Source organism: Chelon labrosus (genome assembly GCF_963514085.1).
Source record: "Chelon labrosus genome assembly, chromosome: 22".
Taxonomy (NCBI): Eukaryota; Metazoa; Chordata; class Actinopteri; order Mugiliformes; family Mugilidae; genus Chelon; species Chelon labrosus.
Genome location: NC_140355.1, coordinates 21,849,147 through 21,869,482, shown reverse-complemented (window position 1 = coordinate 21,869,482; position 20,336 = coordinate 21,849,147). Strand labels below are relative to the sequence as shown.

At 42.2% G+C, this 20,336-nt stretch overlaps 1 protein-coding gene across 1 annotated transcript; it reads right to left on the bottom strand.

The window, feature by feature from the left end:
* Window positions 1-540: 540 nt before the first annotated feature.
* On the bottom strand, window positions 541-20,300 carry pitpnb (phosphatidylinositol transfer protein, beta). The gene is made up of 12 exons (XM_084572624.1): window positions 20,276-20,300; window positions 15,526-15,556; window positions 13,871-14,016; window positions 13,572-13,663; window positions 13,432-13,439; window positions 11,511-11,585; window positions 11,102-11,185; window positions 7,115-7,192; window positions 6,907-7,011; window positions 6,502-6,624; window positions 5,361-5,447; window positions 541-3,243 (listed from the first exon to the last, which is right to left on the bottom strand). Exons 1-11 carry the CDS (start codon window positions 20,293-20,295, stop codon window positions 5,400-5,402), a joined length of 810 nt encoding a protein of 269 aa, XP_084428750.1. The 5' UTR covers window positions 20,296-20,300; the 3' UTR covers window positions 541-3,243; window positions 5,361-5,399.
* Between the last annotated feature and the right edge of the window lie 36 nt (window positions 20,301-20,336).

The window sequence follows — 20,336 nt, the reverse complement described above, 5'->3', positions numbered from 1 at the left end:
AAAAGAATACTCTGTCGACTGAATGATATTTAAAAAAAAGTTTGCATCCGTTTCAGAATCAAAACAGAGAGAATATGTTTTCAGATTTCAGACATAGCTTTGAGGGCACCTCTACATCCAGATGTTATTTTAGATTTTATCCAGATAAAAATTATTCAATTCTGTTAATTATTTTTAAAAAAAAGGTTTGTTTCAGCAATAAGTAGTAAGAGACATAAAGCAAAAAATATTATATATTACTATAAAAAATATAAAGTATTCAGCCTTTTTTGTTCTAGGGCTCATTTTATTTTGGATATAGACCATTTGTTTTTGTTGTGGTTTGTATTTTCTGTTCCCAGGGGTTTGTAGTATCTCCTTCCTGAATCCAAGAGTGAACCACAGTTTCCCTTTTTCTTCTTCTGGAGGTTTTCGGCTGATTTCTTTTCATTTTCAAATGACGTCAAACAAAAAGTCATTAAGTTTTATGGTATGTTAGGTCAATTCAACCCAAGTTCATGTAAACTTCCAACTTAAACTTTCTTGTTTTGATGTGTTGTGCAGTGAAAAGAATAAAAACACACAAATAAAATCAGTAAGCCCGAGACCGTTTTTCTTATTTGTTCAAATTTATTAGATATTCTGTTATGTTCCATTGTCTAGACCTTCTGTCACAGCTCGCGGGCCGTGAAAACAAGAAACTAATTGTATTACATTCACTACTAATTCCCCTGAATGTTGCCTTATCAGAAAAGAGAAAAATAATCGAATACACTGTGAATATCTTTGCCTTTCAAAAAAAAAAAAAAAAAAAACACAAAAAAGAGAGAAAACAGAAAAAAATAAAATAGAACAGTAGATTTTTGCAAGTGCTTCTTTTTCATGATTACAATAAAGAAAAACAGTATTTTTGGACTCCCATCTGTTCCCTAAGCTTCTATCCCTCCCCCTCACAGTCAGTCGATACGCTGGCCTAGTCTGCAGGCGGATGGAGGGGGGCGGGTGGGGGTTGGGGGGGCGACTCCTCGTCAATGTCAAACCCTCTCGGGCTTTTCACTCCTCGCCGGTAAAGTCTGAGGTCGAGCCGAGTCCGGTTTGATTCTGAGGAGAGAGCTGCCCCCCCTTCAAGAAAAACTAAACAAAAACAGGACATTTCCTTTCTCGTCTGATGATCCGAATACTCCAGACAGAAGAAAGGAAATGAGTAAAGATTAAAAAAAAGAAAAAGAAAGAAGAGAGAGCATGCATTCTAGTCTATTTATAGTAAATCTGTTTGTCCTCGTGAACTGGTGCTGATATAGTGGGTCCATGTCATGCTTGTACAGGCGTCACTCCCCCCTCATCTGTACAGCTGCACATTCATAAGCATGGATGAGGTACGGTTAAACCAACAGCGCGCCGTCCCGACATTAAAACCCTCTTAAAAGTTACTCTTAGCGGTACAGTAATGAACGACTATAAACCCGGCCGGCTTCGTCAGTGCTCGTATGTACAAGTTTTGTCCACTTCTATAAAGTACACTTAAAACTCTTTAAAGACGCCCGATCGCAGTAAAAACAACGCTGGATATTTCACCTCACGACCCGACAGGACCTGCACTGAGCTCAGGATAAAAACAGCTCGATCTCGAAGCCACGAAAAATAAAAAATAAAACAAAACGCAGCCAAAGAAACGATACAGGAACGATTTCTAATCAGCGCTCATACTGATCACCGGTCGAGTTTATTTAACCCTTTAAAACCAAATGTGTCGCCAGCAAGCGCACCAAGGATTACCGTAATCACGTTGCACTTTACAGCCAAAGTGGGGTCATAACGGTAATACCACTCTTATAACATGCAGCAAATTGTAAATAACTGCCAGATATTAAAAAAAAAAGCAAAAGCACCCACTCACAGGACGTTATCTGACCTTTTTATAGTCGAAATGAGCACAAAGTCATGTTGAGGCTTAGGTGTTAAAGGATTAAACTCCCAAGTACAGAAAAGTTCCTCAGACTTATGAAAAGCTTTAAAAATAATAAAAATCTTCGCCAATCCACAGCAACAAACACAGCAGACCTGCCTGGACCCTTATGCTCCGTCAGTTGAGAGGAAATTTTTTTTTTTTTTTTTAGGAAAAACAGCTCGATTCATGCACGCAGACTTCTCCGCCATATTTAAAATAAAAATAATAATAATAAAATAAAAGGAAAAAGCTTCTGTTGGAGGCCGAGCCGCTACGAGGAGAAAGGCCATGCAGCGACAGCACGAGGCGAAGACGTCAGGAAGCCTCGAGATTCAAGCTTTTATTTCCCCCCGCCGCCACGCAGGACGCGAATTCATCCGGACTCCCTCTAGAGGGCGCCAAACCCGATCTCCAGTCGACGCACACGAGCGAAGCCGCACTGCAGCGACATGCAACGACGGGTTTCAAAAAAAGAAATAAAACTAGGAAAAAAAAAAAAAAAAGCGAGGGAGCTGCCGTCGTCCACATGCACTAGTGACGGGTCGATCTCTTCGTGCACGAGCGGAATATTTTCAGCTTTAAACGAAAGTGTTTCCCAACCAACTGGCAGACAAGAGGGCGTGGCAAGAGACGAGGGGGAGGAGGAAGAGGAGGAGGAGATCTAAACGAAAAAATAAAACACCAGACTACAGACGACACCGAGGAGGAAGAGACGAGGATTAAAGTCGAGACAGGAAGTGAAGGTGGGGAGATAAATGGTCCAACAACAGCTGAAGTCATCTCAATGTTTGTGGGAACCGGTGCAGCTAAAAAAAATAAAATAAAATGAAATAATGAAATAAAATAACAACATTCTACTTAATTTAAAAAGGCTTGACTGTCTGAGTCACGGTTAACACACCTGAATAAAAACAAAGCCCATCGTAATGATCAACTAACAAATTACATGTCAGGCAATTATTTACGTTCTGTGCAAAGAGTTTTTTTTTTTAGTTTTTTTTTTATATGTATGCAAAAAATTTTTGTTTTCTGGGTGAACAGGAGGCGTGTGATTGGAGGGGGCGGGGAGAGAGTAGGATCTGTACAGTACTGTTAACCAATCGCGTCAAACACCACACCCCACCCCCTCCCCAATGATTCATGAGAGGCGACGTCGGGAGGGGGGAGGGGAGGGGAGAGGAGGGGAGGGGACACACTTCCTCGTCGTCGTGGTTGGTGGGCGTGTCTCCGATGGCGTCATCGTGACAGGGTTTGGTTGATTTGCCTCATTGCTCGTGAGCAGCACTGGTGCCTCGAATCGGACCTGTTTTACGCAGCTGAGGGAGAAGAGAGTTTAGATTAGAGCTCAGGGAATAATTAGATGTTACAACAGGAAGTAATAATCATTAGACGTCATTAACAGGCTGTCTGCAGGTACAACACAACGCCTTTAATCACTGAAGAAACGGAGAAATAAAAATGGAAGCAGGGTCAATACAAGCTGACTTTACAGGTATGGTAATGTCGGTTAATGAAGAATATATAATGTCAAATTAAAACTAAAATATAGAATAATTACGAGACTTGATGGTGCGTCTACTTCATGGTGTTTCATGTTTGGTTTTAGACTCTTAAAATAAAATAAAATAAAATATGCTACACAAGTAAATTTACCTTTGGTCTGTTAATGTATGGAAAAAGAAACCAGAAAGAAAACTAAAGGAGAAAATGGACGATATTTGATTCATATAAAAACAGAAGAAGAAAAAGAAAGGAAGGAAGAAAGAAGTTGAGACTACTTCCTGGACCAGAGAGACCTGGACCAGTGGTCACCGTGGAGACTACTTCCTGGACCAGAGGTCACCATGGAGACTACTTCCTGGACCAGTGGTCACCATGGAGACTACTTCCTGGACCAGTGGTCACCATGGAGACTACTTCCTGGACCAGTGTTGACCATGGAGACTACTTCCAGACCAGAGAGCTGGACCGGTGGTCACCATGGAGACTACATCCTGGACCAGAAAAACCTGGACCAGTGGTCACCATGGAGACTACTTCCTGGAAAAGTGGTCACCATGGAGACTACTTCCTGGACCAGAGAGCTGGACCAGTGGTCACCATGGAGACTACTTCCTGGAAAAGTAGTCATCATGGAGATTACTTCCTGGACCAGAGAGCTGGACCAGTGGTCACCATGGAGACTACTTCCTGGAAAAGTGGTCACCATGGAGACTACTTCCTGGACCATGGAGACTACTTCCTGGAGCAGCGGTCACCGTGGAGACTACTTCCTGGACCAGTGGTCACCATGGAGACGACTTCCTGCTTCATTCAAGGATTTGTTTTTGACTTGTTGCGCTTTTATTTTTTAATAATGCAGAATGAAAATGAAGTCTGATATTAACTTTCTCTTTCTCGTTTTAGACTACAGAATAAAAGAAGCCTCCTCCTTCTTCTTCTACAAAAACTTGTGGTTTTATATGAATCAACTAACAGCTGTTTTCTCCGTTTGTTCTTTCTGGTTTATTTTTTCATAGATTAAAGGACGAGAGGTAAATTTACCTGTTGAGCATTTTTTTTATTTTTAAATTGAAATGTCAAATAAACTTTATTTTTGAATTTTTTTTTTGAATTTTAGGATCTAAAACTAAACTTAAAATACAAAAAAAGTACACGGATCAAAACCCTATTAAGAATTTTTGTTAATTTATCTCATCTTCATTAACGTGACCTGGACCCAGATCAGGGCCAGATGAACTCAAATGTTGTAGAACCTGCAGATGTCCTGTTAAATATGTTAGCAATAAACAAAGAGCATGCAGAATAAAATAAGAATTAATAAATAAAAAGGAAAACTTGACAAAAACATGAGGAAGAGAACAGAGTGAAGAAGATGAAACAGCTGAAAGAAAATATTAAAAAGATTAGTGGACGTGAACAAGTTGATGAACGGAAACAGAACAGAACATGAGCTGGTTGTTCAGACATGGATCTCTGATCAACGCTGCCATAAACTCCCTAACCCTCTCTGGAAGATGTTTCTCCTTGACGCTGTCTCCAGGAAACTTTTCTCTTCTTTTAAACGTTCAGTGTTTGTTGTTGTTGTTTGGGTGCAGCCTTTGACTGAGTGGACTCCATGGATTCTGTTTAGATGATCAACTGCTACCAAACAACTGATGATCACCAAACATCTCCATTACACTAGTTACCAACTGATGTCTGACTCACTTCACTTTACACAGCAGACATGTTGAGGGTGGCAGCACATTTTTTAGTTTGTTCTATCTAAATAAAACAACTAATCTTTTAATGGTTTATTTGAGGGAGTCATTGCAGTTGATCCATGTTTGAAGAACAGGGTGGGTGAGATGAAAACAGAAGGTTAGAACGGAGGCGACCGGGCGGTGGAGGAGAACGATCCATGCAGCGCCTCCCTCCACCAGAGACTTACTCAGCCTGCCTCTAGTGTCTGAGCTACAGCGACGGGCCTCTACTCGTCTGTTGCAGAGGTGCCTCGCACGTCTCCTTTCTGACGCATCTGATGTGAAATTCAGGAGTGAAAGGAGTTAATTTGGGAACATGAAGTGGTTAAAATCGACTCTGCTGCGTTTAAACTTCACACCGAGGACACAGCAGCAGATTCTAGTGTCAGTCAGACCTTCGATTAAAATCCGTCCTGAGAAATCTGATCACAAGAGTTGAGCTTAAAGTACAAGATCTGGTGTCAGTCCACATGTGGAGGTGGTCTGGGACACATGTGACCTCCTTCCTTTGGTAGTGTGAACACACAATGAGTCCTGGGTCACATTAAAGACCACCTACTCTACAGGGCTGATCTGAGGAAGAGGAGTTTAACTCATTCATTCAACCACTAGTAGAAATGATGACATGAATCAGTGATGTCTGTTCATTAGTAATGAGAGCCTTTTAAAAGATTCTGGCCTTGGAGCTGAAAACCAAACTAAACTAGAAATAAAGACGCACATAGAACAGGGCTGTTCTTGGTTCTGAAACAGCAGTAGGTAGAGATCCATTAACATCAACTAACATCAGGGTGGAGATTAATAAATAAATACTAAGGTAAGAGAGACTTTACAGCTTGTTCCAAAATATATATATCATCTTCCCAACGCACACACAAAAACAGCTGTTCTTGGTTCTGACACAGCGGAAGGTAGAGACAACCCCAACTAACATCAAGATGGTGATAAATAAATAACTAACTACTAATTTAAGAAAGAATTTACAGCTTGTTCCAAAACATGTATCATGTACACAAGTCATGGCGCACTCACAACAACCAGCTGTTCATGGTTCTGATCCAACAGTAGGTAGAGATCCATTAGAAACAGCAGCTGTCTCTAAAATGTTCTACTGCGCCCTAAGTGATGTTGATGGTTATTTACAGACAGACAAACTGAGATCAGATCTCAAGTGCTGGCTGGGGACGCATGTGGAGACACGTTTTAATTAGGTGTCAACACAGGAACTTAGAGATGGACAGGTGAGACCAGATTACCCAGGACGGACGTTAATGTGAGGCCTGAACGAGGGCCTGAGAGAAGGGTTGTGTGTTAGCCGAGTTTAATCACCTCCTCAAGTTCTTTCTGAGTCTCCTCCTCCATCCGCCTGATGTCCTCCATGGTCAAACCGACCCATTTGTCGATCCAGCAGAACAGCTGGCGGTGGAAGTTGGTGAAAATACGCTTTTCTTGCTGTGGAAAGAAGAAGAGGAGGAATTAAAATGAAATTAAATAAATGCATTAACATCCCTGTATTGTTTAAATATAAGTAAGTGATTTGATGCTTTTCTTCTGGGATAGTTTCACTCATGTCTTCTCTGAGTGGTTTGTTCGTCCAGTTAAGAGGATTTAATTCTTAAGGTTCTGTCTCCCTCTGCTGCGCAAAAAAGAAACAACACCCAACACTGGCTCTAAAGACGACGACTGCCTCAGGAGGTTTGAGGTTAGACTTCAACACTTCACGGCGAGACTTACCCTGTGGATGAAATTTTCCACTTTGGTCTGCAGACCCCACCATCTGAACTTAACGGTGACCAGTTTGTATGCACACATGTAAGGACAATCTGTCTTCAGCTCATTCTGCAGAGAAAGGGAAAAAAAACAAAAACAAACAAGAAGCGTTGATCAGTAATTACAGCCGCGAGCGGATACGAGGATGAACAAGATGATGCATGTCGAGTACCTTCCACTCAGGGCCTAGAGGTCCTCTGCCCGTCTTAGCAGACTGGAAAAGAGCAGGATCCTCTTCGGGCTTATAGTCCTGAAATAAAGAGACGAAACCTTAAAATGCTGCAGGATGGAATCTACCACAGCTGATAATGCAGGAGCTCTGGTTGTTTTTATTTTTGCCATGCGAGCTGCAGCACATTGTCTAGAGCCGGACATATTTGTTCCTGCAACTGAAATGTACTAGGAATCAAAATCATGAGTGTAGATATGAGCTCTGGAGACAACCGTTTATTACATGTTTACTGAAGTATTCATCAAGTGTCCTTACCGTAGAAATGAAAGTAAAGAGAAAATCTATGAGGCAACTGAAAATTTGTTTTTAAATAAATGTAAGTTTCCATTCATGGTCCTTTCCCTACATCTAATGGGCTAACGGTATTTGCAGATGACAAACACAGTGCCGGCGTTTTCTAGGCAACGAGAGCTTTACAACAATGTGCAACATGCCTTGGTGACTCGTTTAAATGGGGAGTTACGTGCGTGCGCAACGGCCATGTGGAGGAAATATCAATACTTTTATGGATTCTATAATGTGCACAATAGCAGAAGTTTATGATGTACAAGCTAAAATAAAAGGACCAAAGGTTGCTTTAACTTGTTCAAAGCTCCAGTGACACGGTGTCAACATGTCAACCAGTCGTACGGGTTTGTTTCAACAACGTCAGTTAATGTTCGAGCTGCGACTGCAGAAATGAACCAAACATGTAAAAAATTGTGGGCGTGGGAAGTTGTTCTGGAGTCTATCCATTGGGAATTGCAAATATCTGCTGGGCCAATCAGATTGTTTGAGGGCGGGGCTTAATGTGGTTATGTCCAGACAAGTAACAGTAGTCCTACACGTCATCTGAGAGACGTGGGGTTGAATTTGTTTACAACTAAATGTCTCTGATTGGTTTCTCAGACTATCAAATTGCTTGCGGAGGTATTTTTTTTCCTGTATCGTGCAAAAGAGAGCATGTTCAGGTTTTACTTCAGAGACTTCTTGAGAAATGTTTTTGTTTTCTTATCGTTTTGTCTCTTTAATATTTCCAACATAACCCCCCTACGGTTTCTATGGTACGTGGGCGGTGAAGCAGCAAACATTTTGGGTCACGACTTCCGTGGTCGCAACAGAAGTTCCATTTGAAGGCAGCAATAATATTTCTAGTTCACAGAGCTCAGTCAAAATATATTTAAGACATTTCTTATTCTGTGAAAGAACTGAATTCAGAGCTCAAAGAGAGAATTCGAACTTAAACTTTCTGGTTTTGCTTGGGTTGCCTTGTTAGCTTCAATGACTGATGATGACTGCAGATTTAGTCTATCTTCAGTTTTTAACTTCAATTCTTTAGATTTAAAATAAATGTCAAAGCTGAAAATCCGTTTTCATGAGCTCGTTTGTCAATGAATGCTTCTCTCTGGATTCCTGTCACTCACTGAATTCCTTCCTTCTTTCGTAAAGAGAGCGAGTTTAGACGAGTTTAGCCAAACCTCAAACTTCCAGCATGTTTAGACTCAGAGGAATCAGCAGCAAATCCCAACCCCTGAGCTCAAGACTCACTGTGCTGTTTTAATCCAGCCGCTCTGTCGGGAAAGCTCGGCGAATACCTGGAGCAGATGGACGTTCAGATTAAACCCTGGCCTCGGCACAGATCCACTTAAGTCATTATTGTACAGGAGCTCGAGGAACGACGCTGGGACAACCGTGACCCACCTGGAGGAAAATGGCTTAATGCCTCCCCCTTTTAGATTTAAACCAGTAGTAACATGCTGGTTTAGGCTTTACAGGGCCAATAATCTTCTTTAAAAGACAGCTGCAACTTTTATTTATGCTTTTTACCAAGAAACAATGGAAAAGCTTCCAAATCAAACACTGGCAAAGAGTCAATGAGCCACGATGGAGCTTTTCTTTTACTGAATTCTCATTCCCTCAGTTCAGGTTTCTTTCTTTCTTTATGTTTTTTTGCGGAGGAGCCAAGACGCAGATAAAAGATAACCAACAGATAATACATTTTCTAGAGCTGCTCCACACATGGAGAATAATGGACCATCTGCTGGGACACTGACAGCGATAATAAGGAACCATTTTTACATTCACAGCTAGAAAACTTGCCGAGCTTCCGAGCAGCATTCACCGATTTAATTCCCAGTGGATAAGAATCAGCTGATCACGTCAATCGTCCCGAGTCTAAATGGAGTGATTTCCAGCTGAGGGCGAGAACTGTGTGAATAAGAAGTGGAGCATGTGTTCTTGGAACTGATTGATGGCAAATACTGAAAGCAAGACAGGAAGCTTGGAGAAAGAGAGAGTGGAGGGATGTACTACAATAAATATTGATGCATGATTTAGTCATCCAACTGATGAACTCAACAACCAATCAATGACTGATAATATTCTGCCAATCTAAAGACCATGTATGAATTTAATGGGAAAACTGGGAAGACTCTTTGACACTAGGGGTGGAAGTCTTTTCAGTTTAATTCCAGTTCTTCATTCGTTTGATAGATACATAGACATGCATGTATTTATTCAATATCATTGACAATTAATCAAGTCTAAATGTGTTTTATAGACCGATGAAAGATATTGAGACAATTCAAAAGGTCTGGAGATGTTGTTAAGAGTTGCATTTTGAGTTGAGAACCAACAACATTCGTTCTCACGTTAACATAAAACCATCCATAGACTATAAATGCAAAACTAGTCCAGAATAGAGGTAGCAGGAACATTAGGAGTTGACAAATCAACAGTCTGGTTCATTCTAAGAACGAACAACCAACAATGGATGATGACAGGATCCTTCACAATGTGTCGAACCCTCTACGAGAGGCCGTCATCATCATTGTCCAAGCTCAAAATACTGCCGTTAACTCAAAGAATAGAAAGGCGAGATAAAAACTTCCAGAAGCCCTAGAGAAGCCAAAGCAGTTCTGGATTCTTTGGACAGATGAGGTTTAGCTTGTACCTGAATGTCGACTAGGAACGAGCAGGGAGAAGTCTTTGGAGTCATTTACCAATACCAGCTCCTCAGACTGGGTGCTCTGATCACATCACTACCGTTATCACGACTTATCCACGCACTTAATACCATACTGACCCAAATATAGGATGACCCCGATTCTAAGACGACCACTGAACGTTTCCTTGATGAACCTGAGAGAGCCCTCAGGGCTGGACTGGACCAACGTCCCACGCCCACAAATTGTTATGCGTTTGGTTCATTTCTACAAGTGTGAATAACGGTCACAGAGTCACAGCTCAAACAAACCTGAACGATTGGTTGACATGTCACCGTGTCATTGGAAAACCTGAAGCAACCTCCGGCCATTTTATTTAACCTGTACTGTATTGTGCACATTAAAGAATCCATAAAAGTACTGATATTTCCTCCACATGGCTGCTGTGCACACATTTAACTCCCCGAGTCACGAGTCACTAAGGCATGTTGCTCATTGTTGTAAAGCTTTCGTTGCCTAGAAAACTCTGGCGCTGTGTTTGTTTTATGCAGTTACCATTAGCCCATTAGAACTTGACAGCCCTCCAACCAATCAGAGCCACTTAAGTTGTAAGCAAATTAAACTCCACGGTGCTCAGGTGACTCAGGTGTACGACTATTGTTACCTGGAGGGAAAGGACCACGTATGAAACCTGAGGCACCGTGCTCAGATTCTGTCAGGCTCGTCGCCATGTGGTGCACAGCTGATGGAGAATCGTGTGGACAGACAAGTTGTTTGTGAAAACTGTTGGTTTGCTGTGTTTTTCTCCGTTAACTGAGGCTAGCTGGTTAGCTCCAGCTATGTGATGCTGTGTACCAATGGAAAGAGTAGCTTTTCTAGTTTTAAATGACACCTGACATGTTAGAGTGGGATTCTGACTGACCCTTATATTTACACTTTCTGAATAAAACACACTCCTAACCCATTACCAGGTTCGTCAGATGGACGCGGTGTTAAAACTCACCGCGTGGGACACTTCATCTTTGTTTGAAATATCTATGGGCACCACCTCCACAGTCCTCCATGTCTGCTCGTCCAGGTCGTGAACCTGGCACAAAGAGAAAACGCCAACAAAGAGAAAGCGCACACCTTCTGATTAGCATGGAGGACAACAAGGGGCGGCCTGTGTTCTCATTATTTAAATTTGTCCAGAGTGAAAAGCAAAACAGATTCAAATTCAGACGCACAAAAGGTTTACTCCAGCTACGCCTTTCAACCCATCTGGACTCACGCACTAAAATATAAAACCAATTTCACAAAATGTTCTGCAAGAGAAAACATTAATATTACGTCTTGTAAACTGAGACTGTAAGATACTCTCTCACATTGCACTTTGGGAAATGTAGGACAGATTGCGTCTTTTGCTCACTTACATTTTCTACTGTTCCCATGTCAGGTTTGTGCCACGTCTCGATCTTTATCATAAAGTCGTCCTTCATGTACTCATTCTGAAGAGCAGGAGAGAAAACACACACACAGGTTTTATTTAATGAGGTCGGTCCGGGACGGTCCCCTAAACTGACGACGGGTGCAGCTGATCTCAGCCTGAATGTATGGCTGCAGGGAGCGCCGTGAATGGAGGGGCGTGGGCCACGTACTTAAACCCTACAGCTAAATCCAATTAACCAATCAGACGTTTAAACTGAAACAACGGCCGCGGCGCTGCAGCGCTCAGCTCAGACCTATTTTTAACCCCCAGCAGCAGCAGCAGCAGTGCTTAGCTAGCAGGTAATGTACAGCAATAATGGAGCTGAAGCTGAAGGACAGAGAGTGGTGTCAAATATCTGAGCTAACACTGAGGAGGGGTTGTTGTTTACACAGAATAACGTCTGTAAGTGTCTGTGTAGACGTCATAGACGAGATGAAAGGACTTAAAATAAGGCCACACATCAAGGAGGACTAGCTGACATTAATTAAGTGGAACATCTAGTATTCCTCCTGGTGGATGAGGAGCAGAGGTTCTGGTGGTAATCTGGAATAAATCCATCCTCTCTGAGCATGTCTGCTCCACGTGGAGTAAACATCAGAAACATGGAGGTAGAAAAACAAGATGGAACCTATGTGGACAGAGATGATGGAGACGTGGAGACATCTTGGTTCGTCTTCTAAGACTCTACACATTCAGGACTGGACACTAAACCTCCCTTTGTCTTTCTCTTGCTTTCTTTTCTCCTCCTCCATCATTTTTCTTCTTCTTTCCCTCCTCCTCTCTTTCATCCTTCTTGTTCTCCTTTGTCGTGTTCTCCTTCTCCTCCTCCTCTCTCCCCAACTCCTGTTTCTCCTTCTACTCATCTTTTTTCTTCCCATCTCTCTCTCTCTTCACCTTTATCTTCCTCATCATCCAATTCCTCCTTCACCTTCCTATGTTGCTGCTTCTTCTTCTCCGAATCCTGTTCTCCTCTTCTTTATTCTCCTCCTTTACAGACTCTTGCTTCTCCACCTCCTTCCTCATGTTTCTTCTCCTCCTCCTCCTTCATCTTTTTTCTCCTTCATTTTGCTTCTCCTTCTCCTCTTCCCGTTTCTTCTTTCTTCTTACTGTTCTCCTCCTTTCCAGACTTTTGCTTCTCCTTCTTCTCCCCCTTCCTCATGATGTTCCTCCTCCTCCTCCCTCGTGTTTCTGCTCCTCCTCCTCCTTCCTCATGTTTCTGCTCCTCCTCCTCCTTCCTCATGTTTCTTCTCCTCCTCCATGTTTTCCTCCTTCTCCTCTTCCCGTTTCTTCTTTCTTCTTCCTGTTCTCCTTTCCAGACTTCTCCTCCTTCTTCTCCTCCTCCTTCCTCACGTTTCTCCTCCTCCTCCCCCCTGATGTTTCTTCTCCTCCTCCTTCATGTTTCTCCTCCTTCTCCTCTTCCCATTTCTTCTTTCTTCTACCTGCTCTCCTCCTTTCCAGACTTGCACTTCTTCTCCTTCTTCTTCCTCATGTTTCTCCACCTCCTCCTCCTCCTTCATGTTTCTTCTCCTTCTCCTCCTTCTTGATGTTTCTCCTTCTCCTGTTTCATCTTTTTTCTTGTTCTCCTCTTCCTTATTATTCTTCCTCCTTCCCTTTTCCAGTTCTCCTCCTCCCCCTCCTCCCTACGCTCTTCTTTCCTCATCTTGTTTTCCTCCCTCCCTGACCTTTTTCTTCTTCTTCTGTTCTATTTCCAGTAGATTTGTTGCTCCTCATCATCAATAACGTTCTACAGTTAATTGATGCGAGCACACATTTAGTCTCCATGGTAACATTGTAATTTGGACTCAAAGGTGCGACCGGGCTTTAGAAATACAAAATTTAAAAAGCTGAAAAAAACGACAACTCACCGTCACAACTGCAGCAGAAGACGGAGGAAGAAAAGAAAAAGAAGAGGAGACAAAAAAAACAGCATCAGTATCAAATCATTCATCAATAAACTGACTTCCTCTCAGTAAATCTGATCATCGTGATGAACGGATCAACTCACTGGTGCGACAGTACGGGTAGGCGTTCCAGGCCTTTTCGTGAAAAACTAACGCTCCTTCTGGTGCAATCATCTTCACATAACCCGGGACTTTACTGCAGAGAGAGAAAAGAAAAACAGACGACTTTATGATTCTACTGGGAACGAGTCGTCTGCTCCACCTGGAACAACACCTGCTTCCTGAGACATCACTGAACATCCCAAACAGATGTTTTAAGACCTGGCTAGAGACATTAAAGATGATTTCTCTTTTAATTAAATCAAATAATGTTCATGTTCTCCTCCGGACCCGCTGGACTTGCCTCTTTAGGTGGTATATTTTATGTGTGTACTGTCCTTTCTCCCCGTCCTTCTCGTAGGGCTCGTTCTTCAGCACCTCGATGCCTTCTCCTCCTCCCGTCTCATTCTTGCTGGCCTCAGCCACGGAGTACAGCTGCCCTACTTGATACTGAGAGGAAACGGGAACAGGGGAGAAGTGAGTATGCAGCCTTAACTACTCCAGAAAAAATCCTTTTAGATTAACTTCAAGAACAGGCAAAGGTCACAGCCACTAGAAGCCTGCACTGTAATCACCTGCCAGTTCATGAGGTACAGTAGTAGTGAAAACATTCTAATATAAGAGTCCTGCTCTGAATCCAGTCTCTATGGACGTTCTGTAATTCAGCTTTAGTCTAAAATAACTGTGTTTTCATTGTGGAGGCTGCCGTCATGACTTCAGGAGATGATACCTATTTTGGAACAAGCTGTAAAGTCTCTATCAATAAAAGTAAATAAAGACACTGGTCACTGTTGAGGAATTTAAAATTATACCGACGTGCCAATTCATTAGGTACACTAGTACCTTGTAAATCTCCTCTTCGTGAACGTTCTGGTATTCAGCGTTAGTTTAAAATAACAGAGAGATGCTGATTCACCTGCGTTTTCATTCTGTAGGACTATTAAATTGACACATGTTCCTATTATTTTGACTAGGCTAAAATAACAGAAACACGTGATCATCCAGGTGAAACACCACCTTTCTGACGCCGTTTCAACATCGACTGAACATTAGAACAGTCATGAAGGAGGATTTAGAGCAGGACTGTTATATTAGAATAAAGGCTAACGATATTTTTCAGCTGCTCAGAAAGCTCCCTGCTGAATTCATAACTCAGTTTGCGTCGACAGTAAATGTAGATATCTTTGTTCTTGCCCAAAGAACCATCCGGCAATGAGTTGGAAGCTGAACTTCTTGTTCTAAAGACTGAAGTAAAACGACTCACTTCAGGTTCTGCTTGCTTTCCACAGTGTTACTGCTGGTTTTATGGCTTTACTGATATCCCAACGTTAAAAGAAATCCTTGAACTTTGACACCACTAATTGGCATAAATTCATTTTCACTAGTGCACCTAATGAACTGCAAAGTTAAATGTATAATTATATATTCTGAAGGTTTGTTTAGAGGAGTCTCAGCCTTATTTGTCCTGAGCTACACAGCTTTAGACACTCAGGTCCAATCAGGGTATATGTGACGTATTAAAATCAGTTATTAGTGGAAATCAACAGGATGTAGCTGCTTTATTTATGTTTGATAATACTATTGTTTCTTGTAAGAAGTGAAGCTCTTACTGCTGTTGTTTTAGGACTAAATGTTTAATGTCATAAAGACTAAAACAGACGTCTATCTTTGAGGCTAAACAGGCGACGTTTGTACAGAAAAAAAAAACCCCAGTCAGCTGTAAACATGAAGCCCAGATTGTAGTTTAAAAGGTCGAGCCCACACCCGACTCTGGTTCTTCTCTCTCCACCACCACCAGCCTGACACAGTAACAGCAGCTCTCTCTAACAAAGGCCATTCTGTCTGAGCACCAGCTCCAGACCGAGGCCTGAACAAAACGGTGACTATCTGAAGGAGCCGTAATAACATCGGGCATCACATCTGCAAAGTCAAATCATTATTTTTTAAAATGACACTCACCTCTTCCACAGAGACCGGCAACACCACACGGCTGAGAGGAAAGAACAGAGGAGAGGTGGGGCAGGAAATAATGAGATAAGTTAGTAAGATATTCAAGTGTTTATGATCAGATTTTAAAGAAATGGTTCAACATTTCAGTGATTATGCTTCTTTAAATTATTAATATTACTATAAATAGGCTCAGCTCAGTCTTTAGATGCATGACGGCCTCTAAGTGACCGTCAGGAGAGAGTCTGTCTCCCAGGCTGAACATTAACATGTTCCTCTGGTTGTAGCTCCAATTATGAAGCTGCAATAATGACACTGATATCAGCAACGCAGACAACAACAACAACAACAACAACTGAGAGTGATCTGAGATTCATTTCCTCGTCCGTTCACCCTCCTACACTCCAGCTACTCAGACGTCTCTAGGTCTGGATCGACGTTCATTAGCTCCACGCTCGGTCTGAGAAGCTCAACACAGATGACGAGAACTTTAGAGGTTTAACAAACACAAGAGAAGAGTTTTAAGGCGTTTAAAGCGAAACGTACAGACACAACAAGCCGACGTCAAAGAACTACAGACAGCGAAGGCCGACTCTGACGTTGCCTCTTGTTTCTGGACCAAGACGTTGCACCTGAACGCACCATTAATCACTACAATTAGCTGAGAGGCTAGGAGGAGCTACTATTAGCTGGGAGGCTAGGAAGATAGGAAGAGCTACCATTGGCTGGGAGGCTAGGAAGAGCTACTATTAGCTGGGAGACCATGAAGAGCTACTATTAGCTGGGAGGCTAGGAAGAGCTACTATTGGCTGGGAGGCTAGGAAGAGCTACTATTGGCTGGGAGGCTAGGAAGAGCTACGATTAGCTAAGAGGCTAGAAAGAGCTACGATTAGCTAGGAGGCTAGGAAGAGCTACGATTAGCTAGGAGGCTAGGAAGAGCTACGATTAGCTAAGAGGCTAGAAAGAGCTACGATTAGCTAGGAGGCTAGGAAGAGCTACGATTAGCTAGGAGGCTAGGAAGAGCTACTATTAGCTGTGAGGCTAGGAAGAGCTACTATTGGCTGGCAGGCTAGGAAGAGCTACTATTAGCTAGGAGGCTAGGAAGAGCTACTATTAGCTGTCAGGCTAGGAAGAGCTACTATTGGCTGGGAGGATAAGAAGCTAGTAGAAGCTACTTTAATCAGTTGGTCTACAGTTTATTTATTCTAGATGATCTTGCTCTTCCTCCTCTTCCTCCTCTTCCTCCTCTCTCAGTTCATACCAAGCTTCTCCTCTCCTCTCCTCTGATTGGCAGATCCAGCACCACACCCTCAACCCAAACAACCACTGATTGATGAAGCCCGCTGGAGGGCAGAGCACGGACTGAGCATGTGCAGAACACCGTTAACTCACCGACACTTAGTGGTGAGGACGTCAGGTAGAAGAATTCAGTTCTGACAAACAACTCTCAGGACGGGCACTTTTCATTATTTAATTAAATCATTTTATAGGTCAAGAACAAAAAACAGACGGATAATCAATAATGAAAATAGTTACTACCATCTCCTGCTCCCAGATCGTACAGCGGATCATATTTTGGCAAGCACAAGTGGTAAATCAAAGGCAGGAGGAGAAGTCAGGAAGTGCTGCTATTACAGAAAAGATTATTTGTTTAATCTATCAGAGGATTTTATGAAACCGATCAAGATCAGTCTGAACCTGAAAATCCTGGTTAGCTATTGTTTGTTTGTACAAAAGAAAAGACAAGTAGTGTAGTTTTAAATGACAAAAGAGTTGGTGTCAGAAAAGAGCAGATTAATTGGATATGTTCTATCACCTGGAGACCTGAGGAGCTAAATGTTCCGCCCAGAGTTTCTCTGTCAATCATGAACGAAGCTGAATTTCACAACCGTGATAACAGCTCTGTGTTCTTATGCAAGCTGTGGGTTCTACAGCACAGGTCAGCAGGTTAAGATGGTTTCATTACTGCCGAAAAGACACCAAATGACCACGTACTGGAGTCTAACCACAGCTCTTCACATCCAGGGAAGTCACCAGCAGACTCCTACTGAGGCTTCACCGACAACAACAAGCACAGCGTTTAACTTTGTCTTGTTTATTTCATGTATACATTTATACCTCACTATTTATCCATGTGTCCATCCATCTACTGAGTTGCCGTCGTCATTCAAGCTGCTGAACTCGTCCTAAACGTATTTTGTTGTAGAAAATGATCAGAAAAGGTCGGCTAACCGCTACGCTAACGTACTGAATGTAAACTGCCACAGACGCATGCTAGCTGTGACAGCGTGCAGTGAAATCGTGGGAGGCAAAGACAACGTCCGCTAGCTGCTATGCTAGTTTCAAAGGCTAATGCTAAAAACAATAACAGGGAGGAAGTGTGTAAACTGTGAATATGAATCGTTACTACTGATGTCAGGGGCTTTAGTGACGTTTTAAAGGACAATCAGAGGCTTTGTTTATGCAGTTTGCGGTTAATATGTTGTAAAACTACCGACCACATCCCTGGGAACTCAGAATAAAAAGGCACTTTGTCATTTCTGCAGCAAAGTCTATTAACAAAGCGTTTGTCAGAGAGAACAATAAAAACTAGATGAACGTGAAGGTCTGATTTTTCTCTCGTGCCGCGGTGGGTTGAAACACTTGGTGCCAATAGAAGTGTTATACAAGTTATTACTAATGTTGTGACTGTGTGAATGAAGTAAAGCCAGCGAGCTTCAGAGACACGTAGTTCTTATAAAGCAGAGTACGCTGTTAATTGAAGCTGCCGTGATTCGTTATAAGTCGAGCTTAAAAAATGTTATTCACAGCCATATGCGATGGTCAGTTAAGTTGTTTTGGCTGTTTTTTGTAAAGAAAAACATATTTATTTATAATAAGTACCTCAGATAAAACTACATGTATATAAAAATCAGATATTGTGATATTATGTGCTATAATTATATTAAACTAACAGTGGGAGGCTGACAGATCTGTCCCTTAAATATCAGTATTACATATTAGAAGTCAATCTGAGCTTTGATATCAGTGTCAATACACTCTACTTACATTAACAACACTATATTATACAGTCATTTGCCAAAACATTAATAAACACTAGTGAAAATGAAAGTGGAAGCAACGTAATATAACAGTCCTGCACTTCAGCTGATGTGATCCACATGACGACTGTGGAGGACGGAGCGTGTGTAGAAAATAACAGGAACATGTGCTGGTGCAACACAACACAACACAATTACAGCTGAATCAACATCTGTCTCAGTTATTAGAAACTAATGACGAACACCGTAACAATCATTTAGAGCTTTTGTGTTAGAACGTTTTCACTACTGTACCTAATGAACTGGCCAGAGAGTGTACATTTAAATTATATTCGCCCGATAATGACCAGTGTCTTTATTAGAAGAGATTTTTCTTTGCTCTCAGTGAGTTGGAGACTTTACAGCTTGTTCTAAAATGTGCATCATCTCCTCAAGTCATGACAACGGTGTCTAAAAACGGTGTTACATGACACTAATGATGAATACTGGAGATTAGATTTAGTGCAGGACTGTTATATTACACTGTATTAACTAGTGTACCTAATGAACTGGCCAGTGAGTGCATTAAAAATAGTCAGTAGTTAAAAAAAAGACCCTCATCATTGAATTAAATACTTATTACTGATAAATTAATAATCATAATACATGTCTATCTCATGTATGACAGTATACTGACTGATATTAACTATTAAAAGCATTGATTTTGTTGATTTTACTCTTGTATTAGCTGTTTTATGGCTCCACTAACAACAGGTACCGTTGTATATGTAGCGGATTTATGTTAGCCACATACAGAGAGCTAGCTTTAGCTTTAGCTTTAGCATAGAGCCGATAGACGGCTGACAGCCTCATGATTGATTATGTCAACAACAACAACAACAACAACACCACCACCACAACAACAGCATCACTCTTATTTTAATATTAGCCGCCCAGTTAAAGGGCTAGCTCCCTGATGCTAACGGCTAAAGTACCATCACATCATAAAGTCCTTCCATGAAGCCGAGCTAGCTTGAAGGGTACTAACACCTGCTACGAGGTTTGGGCCAAAAACTGGAGGAAGTCTTTGTTAAAGGCTGGAGCCTGGTTTTCTTTAACAGCGGAGCAGTAACGCTGCTGCTCGGGGTCGGTTTGAAACACGTACAAACAGCAGGGATTGTCATGCTAGCTCGCAGCTAGCCGGCTGCTAAGGCTAGCGTAGCCTCGCTAGCGTTTATGGTAAATCCGACGGAGAAGGGAACCTTAATCTGTCACTCACGGGACCAAAGCTTAACATCACGGCTCCTTCTCTGGACACAGCACGCTGCTAGCTGCGCTAACGTTCAACCGTTATAATAAGAAATAAAGAAATAAAGAAATAAATCAAAGTCATGTGTAGCGACCTGATTGTACAGATTGATTCCGTGAAACCGGAGCAGCATTTTTATGCCACTCGCTCGCGATAAGAAGCTAATTATCCCCTCCGCTGCTACAACTCACAAGCTAGCGTTAGCTTCCCACTAGCAACGCCTAAAAAAGACCGGTGTGTCCCGTTATCCACGTCCTGATCCACCCCGCTTAAAGCTGCCTCTTTCACCGGCTGCTCCACCGCTAAACACAGCGATCGGGGACAATAAACGCGACACACGTGACCCTCGGACACTCATGAGCCCTCGTTCGGGTGGAAATCGGCCGCTACTTGAGGCAAAATGCATTTTATTTAAAAAACACTTGAGACTCACTATTCCTTGATGAGCACCATCTTCGTCACCCGGCTGCGGCTGCGCACTGGGATCCGACGGC

Excerpts from the sequence above, each read along its gene's own strand:
- pitpnb (XM_084572624.1), bottom strand. The coding sequence starts at position 20,295 with ATGGTGCTCATCAAGGAATA. Across the intron at positions 7,193-11,101 it reads AAGATGAAGTGTCCCACGCG|GACTATAAGCCCGAAGAGGA; the intron begins GTGAGTTTTAAC and ends TCTTTATTTCAG. Across the intron at positions 6,625-6,906 it reads TGGAAAATTTCATCCACAGG|CAAGAAAAGCGTATTTTCAC; the intron begins GTAAGTCTCGCC and ends TTCTTTCCACAG.